Raw genomic sequence first — 19,455 nt, 5'->3', positions numbered from 1 at the left:
TCAGTTCACACGTGTGGGATTCTTGAAAATGAAATCATGCTTTCGAGGAACTCCACAGATTTGTACTTGTACTGTAGCTTGTTTCTCCACACTGTTCTCATAGTTTAGACTTTAAGATGATGACAGCGTGGGGAAATTAAAGGGACAGTTCACCCCAAAATAAAAAAGCTGTCATCACTCTTGCCTTTCAAAACTTGTATGTGACTTTTTGTTCTGTGGCACACAAAATAAGATATTTTCAGAAATGTCTCGGTGGTTTTGTGCCATACAATTTAAGTCAATGGAGGACAATTTTGTTTAGTTGCCGACGTTGTTTCATTTTGGACATCAGGACATTTACACCAGGACCCCACAGTTTCTTTGAACAAATAAAATCCAGATATTTAAATTTATGTGATTTATTGCCAGTTACATTTTTTTAAGCACAGACAGGCAATCACTTCTTGCTTTATAATAAAGGAATAATGTGATAGTTAAAATAATTGAAGTCTATTTCTTAGACCTGTGATAAAAACAATCACAAAAAGCTCATCATCAAATCAATCAATATTCAGCTTTATTGATAAAATAAAAGACCTGTTCTTTCTTAACAAACGTGTTTTACTCCACTGAACAGATTAAACTCATGTTAACTCAAGTTTTATTTGTCACAGCATGATGTAACTTCTGCACCTGTAGTCGATAGACGATAGATTCTTTACTGCAAATTGCGGCAGTGTATTATGCATCCAGTATCACTGCCAAATTCAGAAAGAAATTATACGATTTTAAATTTATAAGGAAACTGTGCAAAATAATAATACAATACAGTCCTTTTTTTAATCAGCCTCAAACCTCAACGTGCTGGGAAAGGACACAAGGCCTTTGGGTGAATTAATCTGAACGTGAAAACTGTGCTGGTCTCTATAAAGCGTGCAGCAAACATTTTCCCCATTGATTTAGTTCTTCAACAATGAGGCTCCTAAAGCAGGAAAGCAAGGCAAAGCCACAAAAGGAAGAAACTTGACAACACAGAAGTACAATTATTAAGCAAAGTGAATTTAAAATCTAGACCTAACCTTGCCATTTCAACAGTACATCCAAACTTCACTAATAATAATAAAACAAACAAATATAAAATAATAAACATTATAACAATACATATCAACATTACTAGACCCATTAATTGATAAAATATTGGTAAGACCTTTAAACGCTTGCTGTACGAAACATTATTCTGTCATTATTAATTCGGTCAGTATACTGACTTTTTCAAAATCGAGCCAGAGCCATGCCAATTTTCTCCATTTGTTTTAGAAAATCAAATTAGACCCAATATTCTACTTTTCTCCTTAGACATCACAAAAACATCTAAAGATACTCTGTATAAATTATTTTGAATTGCTACTGGCCCCCACACACCCTTCTCATTTCAGCTAATTTTTGTCTGTTTGGTTTTATTTCCAGCATTATTCTTTCCCAAAATCTCCCACATCCTTTACTTCTTGTAGTTTCCAAACTGAATGGCCAATCGTTCAGTTACGCAGCGGAAAGTAGCAGGCTGCACCTCCCAGTAGTTAACTGGGTTACCATACAGACTAATGCCATTGTAAAAGCTTCTCTTTATGCCAAAACCTAGAGGACAGAAGTCAGTTACGTCCACCTGGCTAATGTTGTTTGAATGAAGGTAGACCACCTGAAAGAAAAGAATCACAATTGAATGGTGTGCATGTGTCGATGGTCATCATTTTGATATTGTATCGGATCAGCTGTTCACCTGAAGGTACTTCATCTCCGGCAGACCCTTCGGAACACGGGTCAGGTGATTATTATCTAAATGGAGCTCCCTTAGATTTGGGATGTACGATAGACTGCCATTCTCAATCATGCGAATGTGATTGTGACCCAAACCCAACCTGAGGAAATGAGGACAAGCACAAGAATGAATAAACAATAGACAATAGATGGTTATGCTTGGAATTATAAACTTTTTAATGACTGGTAATGTGAATAATTATTTGATTTTACAGTTTCGGGGGTCTTGAAAATAAAATATTTTTCAAGGTGTATTAATTTTTCCTTTGTAATCTATAATCTGTCTTTGGTCTGGAGGGTCAGGGACCGTTTAATGCATATGTCCTTGAGATTTCAGACACAAGGGGGCGCCGTTGCCTCAGAAAGGTGCCACAGACAGGGTATAATGCATTATAAGGAGTGGATTATGAGTTATGAGTATGATGCGAGTTCAGACTCATGAAACCCACCTGTGCAAGTGTTTATAGTGTTTCAGGTCTTCTAGTTCGATGGCTTGGATTTGGTTATTGTCCAGATGAAGCTCATGAAGACTGTCAGGAAGATCTAGAAGAAAATCCATCATTATATTACTGAATTTAACATCACATTCACCAACATTTTAAATCATGCAAACGAGCTCATTTATGTTTAAAAAGCATAAAGGACAATCAAATCAAGGTCATACCTAAAGTCCTTATCCAAATGTTCTTTAAAGTTAACATGCACCTTCATTTGACAATCCCTGGATAATAACTTTTTATTACAATTAATCACCTTTTGGTATTCCCGTAAGTTTGGCCTCAGAGATGCGCAGGTAGTTGAGTTTCAGGCCTTTAAAAGCTCCAGGCTCAAAGCCGCTGTTCTGAATAGGGTTCCCGCCCATCTCTATAAGAAGACCAACATCAGACAGAATATCCCATCACAAAAATCAGCAGGCTCCATCTAAAAAAGGAAATGGTTTGTCAGACTGTAACTTCTTTACCACATAATGGCAAGAGTGCATACAAACCAATGCAGTTCATGCTGCCCAGACGTGAGAACGTCCCCTCTGCAACTGTCTTAATACGGTTCTCATGAATGCGCAGCTCTACCAGGGATGGGGGCAGGTTCCTGGGTACCACTGTCAGGAGGTTTCTCGAAAAGTAAAGCTTTTTTAAGTGTAGGAGGGGTGTGAAGGCTCTTGGGTGGACTTTGGAGATCTTGTTGTTGACCAGCGACAGGGCCTGTGGAGAGAAAGTGAGAGGTTTTATTTGAGGTTCTGTTGGGTCATTGCAACTTTAAAAAACACCATTAATATCAGAATGACCATGAAAAATGCACATAAAAATACATTATATCATTTATAACTTAATCTCTTGTACTTCTAGGCCATGTTAAATATTCTGTTTGGTCTGGGAAAGACTGCATAAATATTGAGAATAGATATTCCAAGAAGGAAACTTAAACATTCCGTTTGGTACAGTCATGTTTCAAGAACTACAGGAGCATTTTGAGACGGTTTTAACATCCTGTCAGACCCTTTGTATAAAGTGCCAAATGAATGGGTGACATAACTGACTGTTAAATGTCTCAAGAGTTAGCCTAAATATGCTTTTTTATGCTTTTGAAATCACTTTTCATGAAAAATGTCATAAATATATACTTAAAAATCTAAATATTAAAACTAAATACAGCTAAATTGTGTATGTCAGCATTAAAGAATTATATAAAGCACTCAGCAAAAGTTAAATATTTAGCTAACATACTTTTTGGCTGTATCAGGCTAATGTGAAGAAACAAGTAAAGAATTAAGCATTGAGCCTGGCATGCATCAACAGACGGCAAAAAAAATCCCATCCAAAGAGTTATATTGTAAACTCTTTTTTTCTGAGAAACAAGTTTTCGGACATACTTAAATTTAATTCCAAAGTGCTAGTATATCTGTTAAAGTCTATCCGTTATTTTCATTATTATTTGCTTTTGAATTAAAAATAATATATATACAATTATATAATATATAATATAGTAATGATAATATAATGTCAATTATTTTATCAATTATTCATTGTAAATAAAGCATTAATGTATTATTCATTCATTTTCTTTTCTTACTGGTCCACCTTTATTGCTCCAATCAGAATGTGTCTTACATAAAGGTTTGCAAGTCCCTTGAAGTCATTTTCCTTCAGTTCTGTGATGCGGTTATTCTGTAGGTCCAAGAGTTTGGTGTCTTTGGGAATTTCCTTGGGGACCACAGTCAAACCTAAACAAAAAGACTTATATTGTTTATACACCAGTTTACGACATCCAAACTATAGAATGTACATCTCTGTATACAGAGACAGGGACAGATCATTAGGGCACCGTTTGGTTTAGATTTCTGTGTGTTTTCTAAGACAGGACTTCCTTTGTGTCATCAAAATATCAAAAGAAAATTTAATAGAATATCTCAACCAAGAGATCATAATTAGTTATTCCAAAATTTTTGTTCATTGACCATCCCAACAGCTGACATTATTTATGTATGATTTCTCTCCTTTATACGCTTTCGAATCTGCCACACTCTGACCACATCACAAACTAGCTCTAGATTATACACACTAGATTAGACCAGAACCACATCAAAAGCATACATACAGAATTGTTTCTGTTTTACCAGTCCAGCGTCCAAGAGTCTAAATCAGTGCTATGATTCATGATGATATCCAGCAGAGCCCAATATTTTATACTAGGCTGGGTTCGACCTCTGTTCCCCTCCAGCCATTTATAATGCTCTTCCAAACCGCAACTGCTAAGCCATCTTTCTGCTCAGTGGGAAATCACTAGAAAAGATATTCAACACATTAAAGGGACATTCTGAATTCTATACATCATAAACTCATTCAACAGCATCCACGGCCTGCTGTCAATTAGCACAAAACTGGTACAGAGCCATAACCACAGGGGAATGTTTATTTTTCTAAAATATTGTGATTATTAGTGGTACTTTCATGTTTAGTTCTCGCTTTCTTGGTTTGTAAAAATAAAGAAGGATAATGCATTTATAACATTAAGCCTTTTGAGCATGATACATATTAGGCTTATACTCGTTTAAAAAAAAAACTTTGTCTGAACTTTAGACGAGAAAAGAAGACGAGAAGTTCTGGTTGCTTGCGTGTTTGTACAAGGAACACCTCCACGGATATCTTCAAGAGCCAGGACCGTGATTTGAATGAACAGGATCCAGGAAAACATTTTATAATGAGGCCCCCCACAATAAATACACATTTGGAGCCCCCCTCATTATCACATGGCCAAGAATTATTTTTCTGGTGCTTTCTATCACAAACAGCTTTAAAAGTCTGCCAGTCCGTGTAGATTTTAAAATTAAAAATGATTTCCTGTTTGCCTCTCCTGCCACTTAAACAAACAAGTGCTTTGTGAACGACACCATCAAGCACAGACAGAAATTAAGCCAAACCTCCAGATTAAAGCTGACGTCCACCAGCTGTCCAGACCATGTCAGCCTTCAGCCACAGCGTTACACACATCTACACTCCTAAATATAAACAAATTATACAATGATAGAGGCATGATAACCGTAATATATATATAAGCCTAAACATAGGCTATGAATTAAAGTCAACTTAAATTAGAGCCTGCATGACAACAACTTCCAGATGCTGAGGACAAAGAGAAAGCACAACCAATCGATGTATTACAAGGCATTATTCATAACTGTGGGAGGAACCATATAAAGGGCTGTTTAAAGTCAAGCCTGTATTTTTCAGTTTTATGTCAAATCCACATCCCTAAACAAAAGTGACATGGCAAAAACACTAGAAAAATAGAAGAAAACAAAAACAAATCCTCAATGATAAAACACACGTGAATGCACAAACACAGTCAGACCCATAAACTAAAAATGAATGCATATATTTAAAATAATAAGCTTTGAATTCCTAAGCTCCTTTTGACTGTCAGTTCAATGGTTTTAGAAGTTAAAGAGCATAATTTGGACGGACTTGGCGGGAGACAGAAAGACACACCACAGTTTGTGTATTTATAATAAGAACAGTGATTATTATTTTAGTCTCTCTGAAAAACAACAACAACATTACCTTGAATAATGAGAATGCTAATCACAATCTAAATGGTTAAATATATAAACAAATCAGTAATGATTTCTCTGTAATGGTATGTCTGTTTTTTCTGTTTGTGGAAATGAAAACAGAGCAGCTACAAACAAGTCCTGTGATACATCCTGTGTGCATCACAAAAATGATACAAAACTCATGCACTTCAAGCAAGTTTCCTTCAAGCAAGAAGTCTGCTTTTCCCCCGAGACTATACTACGACGTCCAGGACAAAATCATACAACTTAAAAGAATAGTTTACCTAAAAATTTATATTGTCATAATTTTCTCACCATCTTGTCATTTCAAACGTGTGTTACTTTCTTTCTTCCACAAAGCACAAATAATATTCTGAAGAATGTTGGTAATCATACAAAGGCAATACCCATTGACTTGGTTTTGAGTCGATATAATAAAAGTGAATGGGTATCGCCTTTGTTTGGTCACAAACACTCTTCAAAATATCTTGTTATTATAAAAAATATCTTTGTTTTTGGGTGAACTATCCTTTTATTTGGTTCATTGCTCTGCTTATTCATGCTTTAAGCAGGTGTGTATGCCTAAGGCAAACACACACACAGTGACATACTCACTAAGGTCTGAGCATTGGACCACATGAAGCTGGCACTGACATCCAAAAGGACACAAGGGCACGTCTGGTGGCAGCTCTTCCTCTGTCCCTGAACCCTCTTCATCTCTCATCATTACCGACATCAGATCTCCTCCTTCGCCATCCATGGTAAAGTCCCAGAATCCTCTCTGCTCAAAGGGCAAGGCCAGTGAGGGAACCGTCAGGCTGCAGATATGCAACAGCAGCAGAAGAGAGCAACCGGAGAACATGACTGAGATACTGAGACTTACACTCAATGACCTACAAGATGAGGAAAGAAAAAAAGGAGAGAAAGAGACTTTTGTCTTATAAAGTCTTATAAATCAAATGACTCATATTAGCATACAATGTCTCTATTATGTACTGTTATCCCTCATAATAAGGACAATGTGTTCTACATTTGAAGAAGACTGTAAGATGATAAATAATTTTTCTGCTTTAAAGATAAAATCCAGGTTTCAAATTGAACACTTGTCCAAATGCAATGTGTGGCTTTAGCAAGTAAACATTTAACTGGTTGGCTGATAATGTTATTATAAAATTCATGTAATAAGGTGAGTTTGGTGACCATTTTTGTAATTTGTGGCCATTTTGTGCGCAGGATACTGCGCATTTGTTGACCACATACGTCATCGAGGTTCATAATTCAGGTTTTATTTCAGAAAGGCAACCGTTACATTCAAGGTAAGATGATTACGTTTTAAGAGTAATACATGTTGATTTTATAATGTTTTTTTACTAAAATGAGACAACTCGATGACTTATGCGGTCAACCAATGCGACCCCCGGAGGACGTGTCTCTGAAAAAGGCTGACTCTAATATACTGTAATAGGCCTAATCTAAAACTTAGATGTTAACATTACTTTCCTTTGTATTTGTTATACCAAGAACTCCATTGTTATAGGGAGAACAAAATCGTTTTTTTTGGAACCTGCAAACAGCTCTTTTTATAAAGATTTAGACTGTCTTTGAAAATGTTGATTTTATACAGATATATTATGTTGTATTCTAAAAATTGCCTGAAAATCAATAAAAATGTTTATCACAAAAGATTTAGACTGTCTTACAAAGTACATGAGAGAAAAGGGACGAAACAAGGATTGAGAGTTTGCTGAGATGATATTGTAACATTGCCTTCTAAATATAAGCACATCATTTATCACCAGACATGCCCTTCCTGTACAACACTGTGCAAACGTTGAAACAAGCCCTGAACCAACAATATCCTTCATATTCAAATATTCTTCAAATCTGCTCGAAAGTTGAGAAAACTATATACATAAAAGTATTTAAAAAGTATTTAAATGTAGAATTTAATAGCACTTATTAATTTATTTAGTAATACAGATTAATTCAATTATAAGTTTATATATGACCAGAAATGTATTCAATAATGAGCAGTTGTATGTGACATGACATTACAAAAACAGACCAAAAGAACTTCGAGTTAACAAATGATCATGTGGTTTGTTGGATTCATGCACTTAACACATGTTACACACAACACATGTGAATTTAAATTCAGTTGTGAAATATGGCAAGGGGTGTGAAATCAATCATTATGGAGACTGTCTTTTGTGTGGTTGTTACACAGGGACCCTATGAACAGTCATTTGTGCTGCATGAGCATCCTATGCACCCCTTATAGACTTCTGATAATTTAATTCGATTTTACAGAGATTTAGTATTAACTTTTAGTTGAAGTCTCATTCAGTGATGTTTCAAAAATACAGTGGAAAATAAACAGACAGCGTCTGTGTGCATGTGTAGGACGGATCTGGTCAGACAGTGTGTGGTGGTGGAAAAACTCACCCTGACCTTTTTAAAACAAGCCATTCATAAGACAGGAAGGAGAAAGGAGGGAATATTTCTGGCAGTATGTGTGTGTGTGTGTGTGTGTGTGTGTGTGCCTGGAAGGGTGGGGATGGCACATGATGTCATTTCTGACCTCCAGCTCAGTCTTGTGATGTCATCACAAAGGTGGAGCTGAGATGTGGTTAAGGATTTTGGGTTAGCAGAACAACGGAGACCTCACTGATACCAACATGGTGTAACCTAAACTTCATATCCAGCTGAGCTGTTGGTTCCTGGCTTAACCTTAGGCCTCAAGATAAACCTGATCTAAGCACAAGCTAAAATTAAAGCCAATGTCTGTCCTTCATCAAATCTTCATCCTGAACTTAGACTCTGAATCATGCACATTCAAATAATGTAAAATCACTAAATGTGATATCCCGGCAACAAGGAAACTACGGCCACTCTAGAATATAGCAACCGTCTCAGCTGGAGAACAAAATGACTTAAGTGAAGATGACTGTTTACACAAGAGTTCCTCAAGTGATTCTTTAATGATTTGCCACATTGTTACCATATAGTGTAATCCAAACTGTTCCCCTATATTCCCTGAGGAGAAACACACAAGGACGACCAATAGATGTGAGAAGATACGTTTCAGATGCCCCATGACATTTTAATAATGGAGAAACTCAGAAAAACTTTCAAGGCACATTCAAAAAGATTTCCACAACAACATCTTAACATGATTCAGGATTTGAAGCTTGGAAAGGAAGGAAAAGCATTTAACCTCCCAAGTATTCAATCAAAGAGAGAGAAAGTAAACAGTCTCTATTAAAGGTTCTCTGTTTGATGGCAAAATCGCCCAAAGAAAATAATCTTGCACCTTTAGAATTCAAATGACGCAGTGGAGTTCTCAGATACGTCTCATTTCAGAAATATAGCTACAGCGCAAGTGTGCCGGGAAGACTCAATCTCGCATCATCCACTACCAATCAACACCTAACCAATCCCCTCCCAACATGGAACATAAAAGATCGCCACTAAGCCCTTTCAACGTCCGCAGTCGAAGCAACAGTGATTCACCCCCATCCTCCCCACCACCACCAGGAGGTCCCTGTCCCTACAAACCCAATGGGGGGTTGGCTACGCCCCCGTCTTCATCTTAAAACGGGAAGTGGAGGACTTCTTGGCCCTCTGGATGCGAGCCACGGACAGGGCCTACTCCAAAGAAACTCAATAACCATATTTACCATAACCATATATTCTGTTTACCAGCTGTTTAATAAATGTTCAATACTCTACACTTTGCTTCCCGAGTCTTTCTGGTAGAAGTAGTGTAAGATGTTAAAATGTTTAAAACAGACACAAAATACTATTGCTGACAAATATTAAGATTACGAAGGTTCAATAGTATTGTGAAAATCCACCCTTTAGATAATTTGGACTTCGAACATTTTAAAGACAAAGCGGTTTATGAATTCTAATCTCTTTGGTATTTTGTAAAATATGTTTTGAAATATAATTTTTAACTTCATTAAACTGTATTCTGTACTCTATTTTATACTTTTGTTATTATTTTTATATTTATATATTTATTTTCTAATCTGAAGATAAACTGTGACATGTCTCTTAAATTTGAGAAACATTTCTAAATACTAGGAGTCAAGATTTGCTCTAAATTTAATCTCATTGCTGATTTGGAGGGAAATAAGCAATATATTATTATCGGGAATGTGCATATTTTTGATATATCAGGTCAGCTTTAACATTTGTTCTTTAAGGTGGACTGAATCAACTGAATGATCACCAAAGTCTACACTGTAAAAAAGCAGACAGATTTTCCATGTCAAAAATATATTCTTTTGTTTTTTAACAGATTTTGCATGTATTTTTTAAATATGAATACCGTGAAATTGCAGGAAATTGTCATTTGAGGAAAACGTGCTGGTATTTTACAGCCCCAGCTTTCAGCAAAAAACTTTTTGACAAGATCTTTTTACAGATTATTTTTGAAATACGTTAGAAAAACTGTAAAATGACATATAAGAAACACAGGAAAAAATATAATATATTCTTAAATCTTCTAATTTTGCAAGATTCTTTTTATTTGACTGTACACTTATGTCACACCAGTTGAAAGAAAATGTCAGTTCTTTTACTGAATTTTTTACAGTGTAGTTTTTATTCAGTGAAAATACACTGTGAAATTTTACTCGGATCCCACACAAACATTATTCAAATAAACGTTCCTAGATTGAGTCTTTTATTCCCTCCATCAAACACGTCATTAAAAACAGCTTCTGTGCTGTGTGAGTAATGAGCATGGGATGCTTTTGCAGATCACCATGGCTACTCCTTAATCATTAACCATACTCACAACATTTACACTTGTTGTTTAAACTGAAGCAATATAAAGATCTTTGAAATAATCTCACAATGAGAAACATATATTAAACATTTGTCACAGAGGCAGAAAGATCCCAAAACTGACCATACACAGCTGTTGCAAACGTTTGTTAAATACCATTGTGGAGTGGCATTTCCAAGGACTCCATTACAGCCTGAAGCATCGTCCAATGGAATCACATTCTTTATCCTGTCATATCAACAACCATGTGTACTCTCCTCATATTGTCTGCCCATCTTTCACTTAAAAGTCAAACACGTGGGAAAATGGCAGCCATTTTTCATGCTGTTGACCTGGAAAAAGCAAACTGGGATTTGTAAAAATAGTGGCTTAATTATATGTGCACCCCAAAAACTGGTTTGGACCAGACAGAGGAATGCAAGAGAAAGGATGAGGCACAATTATATACAAGTCCCAGTTCTGCTTTTATAGAACAGAATTCTGTTGCTCTCAGCACTTTCACACTGTGTCAATGGGTGTGTTCACACAGAAGTAGCAATATGGTTGTCAATTCAGTCCCCCAAAAAACGGATCTATATAAATGACCGGATTTCTCCCAACGTCATTAAACTGAAGCTACCGGGCCGCCATGCTGGTATGAACAAACGTTCTATTACAATAATAGGGAGTTAAATTGTAAATTACTCAGGAATTTTCCCATCTTATTAGATAGTGAGTTACGTTCATTTTCATTATAGGGTACATATCAGATCAGCAGACTAAACCTCAACATATGACAAATGTGCTTATTCTAAAATCTAAATACAGGCTGTATTTACTAAAACCATATTACTAAACCATTACAACAATAAGCGTTCTAGGCACAATCCAGCTATTTATATAGATAAGTGGTTTACACACATTCAGGTTAAGAAAGAGATTTACAATTGCACATCACCAAAGTCATTCAAGATGAGTTTTCAGGACTCAACGCCAGATTTTGAGGTTTTAATTCAAACAGTACACATAGCACCAAGCTGATTCCATTTTCATCCTGACAAAGAGAAGGAAAACAAACACACATAAACATAAGCAGACACAAACATAATCCTATCCCACAGCTTGAGCCAAAAGCATCAATAGAGAAAGCAAAGCTCACAATCAGCACTTATCATGAGTTTATATGCAGTTTAACACAAAACCGTCACCTGCATCAACCTGTCATGAAACTGCTCCGAGACTTAGGGTGAGATCCAAATGCAGCTTTATATTACACAGAATGGTCAAACAGGCAGAGGTCATACAACAGCGTCAGGGATAAAGTAGACAGGCAGAATCAAGGTCGTAAACAAAGCAAAGGTCAGGGCAGGCAGCAGAGAATCACAGTCGGTAGAACCAGTACAAGATAAAACACGGCCGGAACAAACACAGGGAAATCGCTCAGAAATGCAGACAGGCTAACAAGACTTCGCAAAGAATGGGTGTGTGGAAGTGGTATATATGTGTATGTGAATGATCTGCAGGTGTGTGTGCAATCAGTGCTGATGAGTCCGGGTAGTGAGTTATGGGAAATGTAGTGTGTGAATGAATGATAAGTTTGATGTGGAGTGCCCTCTAGTGGTCCTCAAGGGCACTCCAGCTGGTGACCGTTACATAGCCCCCCCTTTTAAGGAGCGGATTCCAGATGCTCCTAACACTGTCCAGGAGAGAGGAGGAGCGGAGGCGGACCCGGGGGCGGGATGGAGGGTCAGGACCGTGGAGCGGAAGAGAACCCGGAGACTGAGGTGGAGCAGGCGTCCAGGGCGGAGCAGGCTGTGCAGGCGTCCAGGGTGGAGCAGGCTGTGCAGGCGGCCAGGGCGGAGCAGGCTGTGCAGGCGGCCAGGGCGGAGCAGGCTGTGAAGGCGGCCAGGGCGGAGCAGGCTGTGAAGGCGGCCAGGGCGGAGCAGGCTGTGAAGGCGGCCAGGGCGGAGCAGGCTGTGAAGGCGGCCAGGGCGGAGCAGGCTGTGAAGGCGGCCAGGGCGGAGCAGGCTGTGAAGGCGGCCAGGGCGGAGCAGGCTGTGAAGGCGGCCAGGGCTGAGACGTCCCTTCAAGGGAACCAGGCAGACCTGTCGGTTCAGGGGTATAGCGCGGGTCCGACGGTTCAGGAACCGGTACAGGCTCAGGAACAGGCGTGGAGAAGGCCATCTTGTCCGAAGACACATGCGTGGAGAAGGCCATCTTGTCCGAAGACACAGGCGTGGAGAAGGCCATCTTGTCCGAAGACACAGGCGTGGAGACGGCCATCTTGTCCGAAGACACAGGCGTGGAGACGGCCATCTTGGGATGAGGCTCTGACTGGGCGATGGTCATTTTGTCCCAGGGTTTAGAAATGCAGACAGGCTAACAAGACTTCGCAAAGAATGGGTGTGTGGAAGTGGTATATATGTGTATGTGAATGATCTGCAGGTGTGTGTGCAATCAGTGCTGATGAGTCCGGGTAGTGAGTTATGGGAAATGTAGTGTGTGAATGAATGATAAGTTTGATGTGGAGTGCCCTCTAGTGGTCCTCAAGGGCACTCCAGCTGGTGACCGTTACACAACCCAACGTAGGAAGTAAAATGATGGGAGTTGCAAATTATTTGGTTAACTGCAATGAAGTCACATGACATGACCCTGGTGAATCTGTGGTGTACTTCTGTACATTAACTTTTCTCAAAACCACAACTTGCGTTCAGTGTTTAGGAGTCAGTGAAAGTCAGATATATCACCAAACAAGTTATATTGTATGCATACCTGCTACTTCTCTCCCTCTCTCACTCTCTCCTGTCAGGCATCGGGTGGTTGATGGTTTAATGCTGTTATGCCATGAATTAACTGCTGGGCTGTATGTTATTTGTTAACTTCTGTCACCCCCCAAAAAAACTTTTGCCAAGTACTGCCACCACTGTCACCACTTTACTTGAATAGGGCCGGAACAATTAAGTCAGACCTGATAACAAAGTGCAGTCTTACTGCATGCACCCTCACGTCAGTCATATTCAAGTACTCCTTCACACAAACCAGAAATGAGTTATCTCACTTGCTTTGTATAGGATATTATTTAGCATTGACAGCATTATGATGATTTAAAAATAATTGGTAGTCTACAAGAAAGACGGTCACAGAAAAGCTTTCTCTCTTATAATGACATCTGAGCTTGGTCGTCTTTTACATGTTTTGACAGTTCATGGGGGTCCCATACAATTGTTTTGTAAAATACCTAAAGTGTGGATTCATGTAAAAAGAACAGCCTGATGGAAAATGCAAAAACGTGAAGTAATTTCAAGAACTGCAGACTTGTGAATTGAAAATGATTGAAAGATATCATACAGGTCACAAACATCACAAGGAAAGATAAATGAGTGAATGAGTGCAGTCACTCACAGCACAGGGGTCTATTCTATATCCACTCACATCTAAACGTTTATCCTTCCTGTGCATCTCTCCGGGGTCAGTAGGGTCCACATTTAAAAACTGCATCAATTTTATATAGCCCACAGAAGCATTACAGAAATGGCAACAAGTCTTTGTTTCTTTTTTATTGACATTACAAGAGCTTCATGGTCTACACGGTATTTACTTGGTAATTTAATTATTTACATTAAAACTTTCATGTAAGCATTCATGTAAGCATTCTCTATAACATTTATTTAGCCGACGCTTTTATCCATTGCGATTTTTAAACGTTTGAGAGCACATCATTCTACTATTACAACGATTCTTCTAAAAGCAACAGTGCAACAAGTTACATTACATATAGCCTATACTGTGACATATTTAAACAGCATAAAACATATGATAGTCATAAATGCACCTAAATGAAGTGACATACCATTTACGAACGGATGTTCACCGCATAACAAGATTAATACGCGCGATGACATTTTGACCAGAGATGTTTTTTGTTAAGTCTTTTAAGCAAAAGTTTGTTTCTTTCTGAAAATCAAGAAAAATAAATCTCACTCACCTTTTATCTGAGCTGTAATATTTCCACGCTGCGCTCTTGCGCCAGTATAAAGTGCTTTATATTTTTTCTCTGAATTTCACACTTTCGGACATGTATTCTCTTTGATGTGACTTTGTCTCTGAGTTTGTCACCAACTCCCTCTCATCATCAAGTCTGTATCTGTCAGTAAGTTGGAGAGCTGCAGTGGTAATACACACAGAGGAAGTGGGCGAACACATGCGGGATGGGGTGGGTTGAGTGCCCCGCATTTAAACCAAACACCCTCATAAAAATGCAAACGCACTGAGTAATGACCACCAGCACTTGGAAAATATTCATATGACTTTGTGCGCATCTTTGATACTGTCAAGAGTAAGCGAGCAAACCATGTGTTTAATATTAGACTACATTAAAAACTGATGATCAAAGTTTCAGAGAAACCATGGCTTCTGCTAACATATACTACACTGTAAAATCGTCATGTTGTTTATAGAAATGATAAAAACATGCTCATGTGTTTTAAGAGAGTTTAAGTTGTTAATTCGAAATGATAACTGTAGAAGCAACTAGTATCTTTTTGAAATACTTTTCTTTAACAGTTCTTGTTGAATAATATCATTTTCAACCTCATGATTTATCAACATATAAATCTGAGTCATAGAAATCCTCATAAAGGTCTGTTTCCTATTTAGCATTGGCAACCTGTGCCGTTATTCATTTGGGTAATCCTGTAGCAGGGCTCACTCACCAACAGCAGCTGGAGGCATGAGAACAGAAAACTGGTGCAGTTCCCAATCTAATCCTTTCATCGTATTTGTTCTACCATAGCATCTTCTCATTTCAATGGGCTAGTCGAGATATTGAGATATTCTGCCCAGCCCTGAACATAAAGGCAAGGTATACTATATCCATATATAGTGTTATGCCAATGGCAAACCATACCCATCATAACACTCTTTTCCTTTCTACATATCTTCCCAATGTTCATCACAGAGTATCCACTTCATCTTATGAGGCCAGTCAAACTTACTAACCAATGCAATGATGGTTTGAGATCCGTGTCTTTAAAAACCCTCTGTCTAACGAACACTTTTGCTTTTTGTCATCTCTCTCACTTTCTGTAAGTTTGGAATGCCTCATGCTGTCTTTGTTGTGGGTTCACTGTCCAGTGGGTGGGTTTTAGGCCAATGCCCCCTTCTTCCTCTAAAAACAAACACAGGAAGCCTCTGTTGCGGGACGAGTGTAGAAGAAGAACAGCAGATGGACAAGATGCTGCACTGTTGAAAATTTTTAATTTAATTCCAACGAGCAGTGAATTAAAATACAATATTTGTCATGGGCTTTTGTAATATTAAGGTCAATGTTTGATCAGAAAGCAGGTGTGTGCTGGCTTCATTTAATGGGATTCTCCAACCAAAAATGTAAATTCTGCCAACATTTACTCACCCTCAGATTGTTCCGTACTTGTATACATTTCTTTGTTCTGATGAACGCAAAGGAATATATTTGGAAGAATGCAGAAACCAAACCCCATTTCAGTAAATCATGACATAATCTTCCCTTTGGGGGAACTGTCCCTTTAAGACTAGTCCTAGACTTAAATGAATGTTAATACACTGTAGAGAGCATATCTTACAATTATTAGCTCAATTGTCTGGTCTCAAAATACCCACAAGTAATGTTTTAGTAAAAAAGCATGTTTATAAAAACTACTTAAATAACCAGAAGGATAGTAAGATACAAAGTATCTGAATTTGCGTGTTTCTTTGCCTGTGCTATGCCAGTCTTGCTATCAATGGACAGCATGTTTTTACGTGTAAAAAAGCTTAAAGCAGAAAGAACAGCTTGTCTGCCAGCCAAAGAGGATATGAAAGGATCTCCTCTGGGTAAAGAAAAAACATCCTCATAGCTCTAATTCTCAATCCAAGGAATCTGAACCAGTCAGCTGATGCCATCAGAAGAGTGGATGCCATCGCAATACAGACCGCATAGACCATCGAAGAGATGTTCTGATGGACCTGAAAACAACACATGCGATTATATTGAATTTAAATATGCTCCCGAAGATAAAATAACCGTCTGATATGTTATCATCCAGAAGAAACACGATGAGCAAGAACATGCTGGTTGGAGCTTCATGCTAAGACAGTAATGCAATGACTGTACAATTATGGTGAGTAAAGGTTACTCTGTGTGCAAAACAGCGAGCCAACAGCGCCGTGGTGTTTATGGAGGTTATGTGTGATTACATGCTCAGCTGAGTTAGAAAAAAAAGTTGCGTTGTTAAACTTTTGGTTACAATATAAATTGTGAGCTGCAATTCGTGTTGTTTTCCGTCCAGATGCATTTATTTTTGTTCTGGGACCGCTGTTTGTTGGCGTTATGAAATACCATTATCATCTCCCTCTTTTTTTTTTGAAAACCACACTCAAGAAACTGATGCAAATAGTGTCTATGCAAATAGTGCTGCATCTATTGCTCTGAAAATGATGAGAGAGTTGATCACTGGTATATTTTGCAATAGTGCCTATTTCACACTGACAGCATAAATTAAGTTTACATTTAACCATCAATAATAAAAAGGTTATCAGGAATGACCCTCTGAGAAATTGAATTAACAGGAGCGAGATCAAATATTATATAATCTTAATTGTAATACACTGAGTACATATTTTGCCCTTCACAGCTAACAAGGAATAAGTGGTTCACTCAATTATTTTATCCTGCTTTAGCTCAGTGACAAAAATATCTTACTTCATCTACACACTCTGCAAATGCTGTTTTACCTATGAATGGTGTGAATCAGGCCTAGAAGAAAGATGCTGAAAAATATAAAATTAATGTTAAAAGGACAGTTTTATATGAGCTGTGTGGGAAATATACTTATGAGCAACGCATTGCTATTTGTGTGGCTGATGGAGATGAATGATGTTCTCCAAACAGGAGACATGTAGGATTAGAATCTTTCAAACCTCCCTCACATGTCTGGAACTATGAGAGCCATTGCCAGGAAAATGCTAAAAATACATAGAAATCAAAGAGGAAAATAGAATAAAAAATGGACTTACTGTATATCCCACAGTAAGCACAGGATTGTGGGCATGTTTGGTAAAACTGAACGAGATTAAGGTTTTAAGCATGAAGGGTTTGATTATGTGCATGTTTTTCGTCATGTTAACTAATGAAATGTCATCTCAGGACACAGGTAACTTCAGGGTTTCTGTGGCCTGGATGTGCTGGAGTGGAACAAACATACAGATCCTCAGTTTACAGTATACATCTTTCTGCTCGGCTCTTTAGGAGTATGTTTTTCTCTATTGCCCCCTGCTTTGAAGAGTGGAACGCTACAAGAACACATGCTTTGTGCTTAACAAACAGACCATTTACTCTGTTAATAAACTTGCTTTGCAAGAGGCAAAATGGTAAATACCTAAAATCATATTGTTATTATCATACTGTAAGTGCAGATAGAAACATTTAGATTGTAACACACAGTGTATGAGATGTGTATGTAAAATCTCATATGTTGTTCATTTTTCAAAGACCGTTGTATATTTTTTTCAAACACAAACATTCCTGTATTTAATGTCCAGCTGTTTTCTTGCTTACAGGATATGGATGGGGTCAATGTTTACGAGATGTGAGTATACATTGCAACTCTTAAAGCAAGCCAGAGACAGTATACAGCAGAGACATAAACATCTAAGGGATACATCACAACTCTCAACGTGGCAGCTGTGAGTAATCCAAGCAATTCATTACTGTAAAAAAGCATTTTCTGGTTCATATTCTATAGTACACGTACATGTATGACCATTACAAAATAATATTTCCGTTGAACTGTATTTACTCTATATGTATGTGTTTAAGTAAAATCGTCATTTTTTTGTTTAGTGAACTGCTAACAATAATCCTCCCACATTTCTAATAAAAATATAGTTTTTATTTGCATTTATTTTCAGAAACTGAGAACTGGAGTAACATCAGTTCTTATCACAGTTTTCATGTGTCATGTCATGCTGTCAGTCTTTCACATTGCTGTTGGATGTGACTCCTGAGTTACTTTTTTTATTCAACAGACATTGGACTACAATGGTCACAATATGATCTAAATGGTGATTAAATGAAAATTAAGAATGATCTCTTAATTTATTTTCCGTGGTTGTACAGTATATATATATATATATATATATATATATATATATATATATATATATAATATACAAGAATTTATATAAATTTGCAGTAGCATTTTTGTCAATTGTTATAGGTAACTTTAAATGTTATTTGAATGTAGCTTGGCAAACCGTTTGGAAGATTTTGGTCTTTTTCCATTCAAGTAAACTAAAGCTATATTTAATAATAACTGGTAACAACTGATGGGGGATGTTATGGTGACCAGAGACTGACTTGTTTTAAACATGCTATCATTTTGCCTCTAAATTTCCAGGCAATGCCACTTGTGTCATCCACAGCTTGATGTCTATAATATTGAAATATGATTTATATAGATCTATAGCTGTTCAACTTCAATCCCCAGGCTCTGCACCTTAAGAACCTGGATTCAAGAAGTCGTGGCATTTGTGGAAGCTGTATTGCAATAAACCAGTGTGCACCCAGAAGCAATGCCACTGAATGCATTAAGAGGCCCCAGAGAAACCTGCAGGCGTCAATTATATCTGAACCCAGCAGACATCACAGCTCATAAGTTCTGTCTCATTACCTGTTCATTGAAAACATCACATCTGCTCTGAAGCTTCCAGCTGTTCACCTGAGCAGTCCTGCAGTGTGTTTTTGAGGTCATTGATCATGATGATCCATAAACCCTCACAGAGAAAGCAAATAAAAATGGTTTGAGACATGCTGTCT

At 37.7% G+C, this 19,455-nt stretch overlaps 1 protein-coding gene across 1 annotated transcript; it reads right to left on the bottom strand.

Moving 5' to 3' along the window:
• Nucleotides 1-385: 385 nt before the first annotated feature.
• bgnb (biglycan b) lies at nt 386-14,768 on the bottom strand. The gene is made up of 8 exons (XM_079478527.1): nt 14,608-14,768; nt 6,461-6,738; nt 3,903-4,015; nt 2,783-2,996; nt 2,548-2,658; nt 2,244-2,337; nt 1,757-1,895; nt 386-1,675 (listed from the first exon to the last, which is right to left on the bottom strand). Exons 2-8 carry the CDS (start codon nt 6,705-6,707, stop codon nt 1,478-1,480), a joined length of 1,116 nt encoding a protein of 371 aa, XP_079334653.1. The 5' UTR covers nt 6,708-6,738; nt 14,608-14,768; the 3' UTR covers nt 386-1,477.
• Between the last annotated feature and the right edge of the window lie 4,687 nt (nt 14,769-19,455).

Source organism: Barbatula barbatula, assembly GCF_947034865.1.
Source record: "Barbatula barbatula genome assembly, chromosome: 17".
NCBI classification, from domain to species: domain Eukaryota; kingdom Metazoa; phylum Chordata; class Actinopteri; order Cypriniformes; family Nemacheilidae; genus Barbatula; species Barbatula barbatula.
Note: the sequence above shows the minus strand (reverse complement) of the source record. Positions and strands in the feature narration are given on the sequence as shown.